This window comes from Lutjanus erythropterus, chromosome 19, assembly GCF_056507025.1.
Source record: "Lutjanus erythropterus isolate fLutEry1 chromosome 19, fLutEry1.hap2, whole genome shotgun sequence".
NCBI lineage: Eukaryota > Metazoa > Chordata > Actinopteri > Lutjaniformes > Lutjanidae > Lutjanus > Lutjanus erythropterus.
Window position 1 is genome coordinate 24,280,581 of NC_139335.1, and position 7,917 is coordinate 24,288,497.

At 40.6% G+C, this 7,917-nt stretch overlaps 1 protein-coding gene across 2 annotated transcripts in view; it reads right to left on the reverse strand.

Annotated features, from left to right (window-relative positions):
* Positions 1-7,695, reverse strand: part of prkcbb (protein kinase C, beta b) — a 134,193-nt gene extending 126,498 nt beyond the window's left edge. Inside the window, exons 1-2 of one of the 2 annotated variants that reach the window (XM_084743391.1) lie at positions 7,223-7,695; positions 4,603-4,634 (exon numbers count right to left, since the gene is read on the reverse strand). In XM_084743391.1, the coding sequence (XP_084599517.1) occupies positions 4,603-4,634; positions 7,223-7,401 (211 nt within the window). In that variant the 5' untranslated portion in view covers positions 7,402-7,695. The remainder of the gene's footprint in view (positions 1-4,602; positions 4,635-7,222) is intronic. The other variant, XM_084743390.1, reaches the window with a different exon arrangement.
* Between the last annotated feature and the right edge of the window lie 222 nt (positions 7,696-7,917).

The following is a 7,917-nucleotide window of genomic DNA, read 5'->3' on the forward strand; positions in this document are numbered from 1 at the left end:
AACCTCATTGGCAAAGCATACTCGAACACTGTGTGTGTGTTTGTACATGTATTAATATGTTATGGCGACATAAACCTGTTTACAGACTCACATAATGCGGACCACCTTGCCTTATGGGGACATAACGTAAATCATTAAACTTTTAGGATGAAGACTTGGGTTAGGGTTAGAGTTAGAGGTTAGTTTTAGGCAGGTAGTCATTACAGGGGTTAGGGGAAGTCTCCAGGAAATGAATGTAAGTAAATGTAATGTCCTCTGAAGTGATGGAAACACGACTGTGCGTCTGTGTGCGTGCGCACGTGTGCGTGTGTGTGTGACCTTGCAGAGGAATTCCCTTTCTCCCTGAGCTCTAGGGAAGCGATACCCTGCCCCAGACAGACAAATGGGTCGGAGAGCAACTCAGGACACACACACAAACACACACACACATACATACACGCATACCTGAGGAAAGAAGGTAAGTAGAAACTGTTACTAAGTGCTAAGTCAGGCCTTCTAACACTCATACACACTTAAACACATGTGAGATTCAGAAATGTTAGACGTGAAAGCATTTCTCCTTCCCTCTTGCTCTTTTATCCATCTATTAATCTACCAGCACCCTCCTCCATCAGAGTGCACGGGTACCCAACACCTACAACCACACCCCTTCCTCTCCAGAGGCAGCGAGTGTCCCTACAGCGCACCAGATGCTTCCCCTAAAGGAAACTATTGACCCATTACATATGCACATGGGCTAATTACCAGCTAACCCACTGCTGTGTTGAACAGCACCTCTTCCATCCTACAGCATATAGATGGTTGCGTCTGAATATTTCACTGTTGCTAGGAAACGTGAAAATCCTTGAACACATCCACTTGGCTGTTAATACAAGTGGAAAAACATAGACTTCAAGCAAATTGATAAGAAAAAAAAAAGAAAAAACACAAAAGCCCAAAGCACCGTGGCATTTGTTGGCTGGATATGCTTCTCTGATATCTTATGTCATTTCCCGTGGCAACTCCTACAAAACCAGAACTGAATCAAGTCTCTACTGTACGGTATAAAAACGGTGGATTAAATACAGGGAAAGCAAAGAAAGTGAATCAAGTTTTCTTTATGGTGTATCAGATAACACCATGTACAGTGCCAATGAGTTTCATCAGTCTTCTCTCTCTTGATAAAACCAGCGAGAGCCACAAAATCAGATGTTGTTCATCGTTTCAGGAAGTGAATGCTGCATCGCCATTATTGCACTGATCCAAAACAACTAAACCTCTGATGTTAATATTACCGATGTTTTTTTTTTTTTTCAGTTTCAGGTTTCTGGTATTGTACATGCTGCCTCACTGTCACACTGTCAACACATACACTTACATAGAACAGAGCCAATGTTATTAGTAACACCTGTGCTTTTCCAACACATTCTCACTCTCAGCTCATCAAATATGGCAGCTTGGTTAGTGGACCTACACTTCACAGAAAGTCAGAGGAGCCTTACCAAGAATGACCTCAAACTCCAATCTATTAGCACTTGTGTCTCATATACTCATATACTATACTCAATACTGTCTGTGGGCATGTTGCTACGGTGTTTGTATGTACAAAATACTGTAGAATGCATTCTTATCAAGCACAAAAAGTTATTTTACAACTTGCCATACTGAAACATGCTCGTCATTCCCAGCTTTGACTTCCAACTTCTATAGTAAATGTAATGCACCATAAATATGCAACATCTGGGTTGACTTTCAAAATAAAGGCACAAATTTTTTTTGGATAGGTTTAGGAAAAGATCATTGTTTGGGTAAAAATAAGCACGTTAATTATGTAACATAACGACAGGTCATGTAATGGAATAACACAGAACATAATGTAACATTCGTAATTTAATGTACGTAATGTAACGTACGTAATGTATCATCTTAAAAACAGGGTTCATACAGGTGCTGGAAATCCTTGAACTAATGTTTTCAAGGTTTGAAAAGTGACATTATTTTGGATTAAGTGCCTGAAAGTGCCTGAAATTGAAACTGCACAACTTTCATAATAAATCGCAACCTGACTAAATGGTTTGGTCTTCGCCAACTATTCTGATAATCAATCAATTGTTTTGAGTCATTTTTCATGAACAAAAAGCAAATTCTCTGAATTCAACTTCTCAATATGAATATTTTATGTTTTTTTAGACCTCTAGGACAGTAAACTGAATTGCTTGTGGTGGACAAAAGGAGACATATGAAGACGTCATCTTAGGCCAAACAGCTAATCAAGAAAATGATCAACAGATTGATAAATAATGAAAATAATCCTTGCAACCCTACTTTTAAAATAAAGAAGTTAAATACAATGGATATTGGCTCAGCCAGGTGCAAAGTCTACTTACAGACAGGTGACACACTTTGAAACATTAAACTCTGTTGCGTTTTCCTTTTTGTCACCCTTTTGTAGAATTTTATTATTATTTATTAAGATAGTTCTGGTCATATATTGCACAATAACATCTGATTTAATGTGATGAAGAAATGAAATAATCATTTTGAGTGTATCTAAATAAGTGTGTCATTCACAACAGCTGTAAGATTTTGGAAAATGTTAAAAATGCACCTTGAAAATTCATGAAAAGTGCTTGAATTTATCTTTAGAAGTGCAGAAACCCTGTAAAAAGAAAGACTTCTGTGTGCTTGATATTTTGTCACTCGACTTTGATAGCACATTAAAGCATAACACTAGAGAGACGTCTCCAGAAATTACGCCACATTGATCCCAGCGTAATAGTTTGTAGCAGATGGGCACTGACCACGGTACTGTATTTGACACAAGTGGGAGAAGTGAGAGCGGGTTGGTTTTTCCTTCTAAGAAAAGTCAAAATTTCTGAAGTGAGAAATCCCTGTCTTATTATACATTCGACATTTTCAAAAATAAAGTTTTGATTATACGACTGGGAGTGTTTCATGCTGAGTCACTTCCTTCGACATCCTTGGTCATCTTCCTACTATCCATACATACACCTACAGTATGGTCCAGTATGAATCAGGTATCCAAGTCCTGCCTCCACTTCTAGACTTGCCTCTCTTACACTGTTCTCCCAGAAACACAGATTTTACTGATCAATAAGCCACAGCTGCAACCCAAACAACTTCAAGGTACAGTCATTTTCTACTGATCTTAAATGTCTTCATATTTTTCTTTGTTCCCATCAAATCTGGAGGAGTTGCATGACTATTTTAAACTGCTATGCTTTGAATGAATTGCACACCGGGGAGGTTGGTTGGCCTGTCAATCGAATGACGCTCTGAGTCAAGATTTGAGCTTTGGAAATGCTGTTCATTAAAGCCCACTTAGAAATAATATCAGTGAATAAACAATGGCATGCCCTCATTTTATTAAAATGCAGTCACTGTGGAGACAAGTGACTTTCAGAGAATACTTTTGAATCAGAAAGAAGGGCTCAGAACCTCCGTGTTCACTTGAAAGGGAGAGCAGTAGAAAGGAAGAAGATAAAATGAGTTACTGGAGGACAAAGGGAAGAGAGTGAAAGGAAAGAAAATACGTTGACAGAGGTAGAGGAGAGTAGGGTACAATTCAGAATGCAGATTTCAGTGCCACACACCTGTTGTTGATTGAAACAGTTGCCCTTTGGTGCAGACATTTCAGACACATCACCAAACCACTACTTTACATTACAGCAGCTTCCTCTCTACATGGCTCTGGCATGCTGATGTTATCATAAAGAGTGTTAAAACACTGAGCTAAACTGTCTAAACTGAAGCGTGGCTGTATTTCACTGTAATGGATTCCAGCAGCAGGTGAGACCTCCAACAAAATGTTGCATGCAAAGGGGGACACAAAGGGGCAGAGCTGAGGGATGCACCGTGCTTGATTGCCTGACACAGCCAGCAGCGTAGGTGTCCCTGACCACAGAAATGGTGGCGCATCGATATATAACACTAGTTGAGACACGTCTGGGGACTTGACATTAAAATCTATAATGGGAGACCACTGATGATGATGACAGCAGCCTTCATCAGGCTCGACCAGGGGTCAGCAACCTGTGGCTCTGCAGCTACAATCGTCTCTTTTGCCCCTATCCAGTGCTCCCAGTGGCTCTGACAAAAAAAAATAAATGGGAATGAAAAATGGTTCTTATTTTAACATTTTATTTTTTTCACATTTATTGTTGAAGTCCTAAACTGATTCTTACATTCTTCAATTTTAATAATGTGTAGCCAAATTTGCCTTAGCGATGAAAAAAGCTATTCTTAAATGTCATACTCATCATTCTGTGCTTCAGCTTTTTTTTTTTTTTAAGTATTGGTAGAGGCACTATTCAGGCATCAGTGCTATTTTAAGGGCATCGCTTCAGCACCAGTATCGGAAAAACCAAAATGGTACCAAACCCTTGAAGAGAGCAGACTAAAAGAGACAGGTTTAATGAGATGTTGTATGATATTGGTCTTAATAAAAGGAAAACAAAGAAATTTTTAGTAGAAAAACAGAGAAAGAGAAAACGATGCAAGAAAATAAGGGTGAGAAAGTTGACATCCAATCCTTTAGCAATCAAGCACCACCCAACAGTGTGCATGTGTGCGTGTGTGTGTGTGAGTGTTTAATCCGCATACCTTGACACTGGAATCCCTGCTTGCCAAAACCCCTATGGAGAGAACATAGACAGAGAAAGAAAACAGGTTGGACATTGTAGCAGCACAGACGTGTATATGCACATACACTACTCTCTCTCATACCCACACACACACTCGAAGAAGTTCTGAAATCTTATCTCTTCGCCTCAAGACATTTCTGTAGAGGCAAATGTCAAACGCTGTCTGCCATGCATGTGCAGCGCTAAAGCTTTCCAAAAGAGTACAAATTAAATGCATGCACATACACACACACACACACACACACACACACACACACACACACACACACACACACACACACAGAAGTATGCAGGCAGCCAGGACATTCGATTATTGTGTGACCAGTACAGTACATGCACTGAGGTCAACTTGGGTCCATGAACACACTCACGCGTGCAATCACACATGCTGTTCTGTTATAGGCAGAGCTGCAGCTACCCCCGGGGCAAAATGGTCAGCCACACCCAGTGAATGGTATGGAGAATGCTGGGGTGACTGCAGGTACACGCAAACGCACGCACACACACACACACACACGTGCAAATTCACATTCAGCCCTGCTCATTTTCATATTGTGGCTACAAATAGATAATCTCTAGGGGTGTGAAATCACTGAGTGCTCTCATTGTTCTTTTTCATTATTTGAATGACCTATAATTGACCCAGATAGATAGATAGATAGATAGATAGATAGATAGATAGATAGATAGATAGATAGATAGATAGATTTAGAGTTAGTTTGATAATCTAAACAGGTCAAGCAATTACACTGGGTGCACAGTGTTCCTCTATTTAGGGGTATTTACAACCAGTGAGACCATCCGATTTGATTCCCATGAACACACAGTCTTCTAGGTCAAATCATTTAGCCATTCACAAATTAAAAAGCCCATCACAGGACTTAAATAATGGCCGTTTTGGGAATAGTGCACAGTGCAGATAATAATAAACGGGACAAATTAGGCCAACACAGAGCCGGAAACTCATTTAATAACCCAAGCGCTGTCACTGTCTAGCAAACCCTGGTGGGCTGAGTGGTGACACGTCTGCACAGGTGACTGAGAGGAGAGATTGAAGAGAAAAGGAGCAGCAGCAGGAGGAAGGCTGAAGTGGAGTCAGTGTTTGACCCATGTGAAACACTTGTTTTTAACACTTCCTGACGGCTGCAACAAGCTGCATTTATTTGAGAACATGTTTCTTTTTTTTTCTCAGCCTCTGTCAGTTCCTCTGCCTACCTAATACCATCAAACAATGGTCTGCAGCTTTTCCGTTTTTACTGGCGCAGCCCACATATCTCTCCTCCTTGCCTTCTGCCCTACCTTACATATATAGCATCAACAAGTATAGCCCTACAAGAATAAGACTGGAATCAATGTTTATTTTGAGAAAACTGTGCAACCAGTGCAGCCCTCCCACTTTCTTCCTTTCCTGTCGTAACTTAAAGATGGAATCTGTAGTATTTGGTCAAGCTCTTTGGAAATGCACCAGAAAAAAAGCTGATGGTTGAGTCTCATTTCCAGGAGGTCAAATACTGACGTTTTGGGTTGGTAAAGCATCCCAAGCACAGCAAAATAGTGACATAACAAGACAGTACGGGCAGAGGGCAAGGTCTGTGCAGATACAGACGCCACACATTTTTAGTGGGTCAAAAGTGATGATTTAGAGGGATCGTGTTTATATACACATCTATACATTTTTTAGGAACATGTTGCATATTACACCTTTAATTAAGTAATTTTTATCAAACACTACAACCGTGTTGTCTTTATCATATCAATAGATCTAATCTCTCCCTCTAATCTTTTTTACTTTTCTCATTTAAATGATCATTAAATCATTAACTAAACCAGTGGCAGAAGGTAGTTATGAAGGGCCCTAGCCCAATATTGTTCCTTTGACTCCTGTCTTTTCTTACGGCCATTTTTATGTTTGAAAGACATGACTGCTTGCTTGGCTTGCAGATGTGCTCAGATTGTGTGCCTAAACTAGCTGCTATATAACATATTGCATCATCTTGTCTCACTCAAAGACGTGACATCAACATACATAGGCTATCACACAGCAAGCATCATTACACATCTGTATATGACAAAACTACCAAAGAAAATAATAAATTATTAAATTAACTGAATAGTTATCATAGTTTATTTATAGTTTTTTATATATAGTTTGTATAAAATAAAAAAAAATGTTATACTGACTGACTGAACAAAATATATAAAAACATGACTTTTCATAACAGTTGGCACCTTTTATGATTTATAAGCAGCTCTTCTTCAAATATTTCTGAGGGGGCAGTCTGAGTCATTAGCAAGCGCTCATTCTCACAACACACTGTTATGGGGGCTGCTCTCTCTATGGTCCCCTAACCCCATCACTGTCTATAATTACACCCTTGAATTAAACTGAACTAAACATGCCCCCCCCCTTTATATTCCATCTCTCTATGCACCCTTTAATGTCTACTAACTGTATTTTTTTTTTTTCAACAATTTTTATTATAGTCCACACCACTTCTTTGCCTTGTTTTGACACAGCACCGATAAAAGCAATAAACTAAGTAACATCAACTCATTTTTGAAGCCTCCATCCTGCTCACCAGATGAAGTCGGTGCAGTGGCTGCAGAAGGTTGGCTGCTTGAAGAAGCGCGCGATGAATTTGTGGTCCTTCACCTCGTGCACGTTCTTCTGGCGGAGGGCTCCCTGGCGCGCGAAGCCCCGCATGGGCTCGCGGGGTCCATCCTCGCCGTCGCTGTTGGCCGCCGCCGAGTCTGCCATTCTCCCACTTACTACCTGTGTCTTCACCGACTGTCTGTGTCTTTACCTGCACTTTAACTGACCGACGTTAAGTGCTGGCGCTTCAAAGCGGTCGCAAAAGTCGCTTCTTGTGCGCTGGTCCCTGTAGAGGAACTCAAAATCAGCTGGTGGTCAGCTTCAGTAGCTTGTTTGGGTTGTTTGTTTTTTTTTATCTTGTCCTTCAGTTGAGTAGATGAGCGTCCGCTGCTCAGCTCTCCCTCTATCTGCTTCCTCCTTTTCTTCAGAGCGCACGAGAGCCGGTGAACACTGAGAGAGAGAGAGAGAGAGAGAGAGAGAGAGAGAGAGAGAGAGAGAGAGAGAGAGAGAGAGAGAGAGAGCGGGGGGTTGGGGGTGGGGGGCTTTAACTTCCTTGACATTTAAGGTAAGTGTTATTTGGAGAGTGAACCGTAAAAGCTCATTTATCCCTCCACGCTCTGACACTTTCTACCTTAAAGTGCAGTTTAATTAGTTCTTTAAATGTGACTAAAAATATGACTG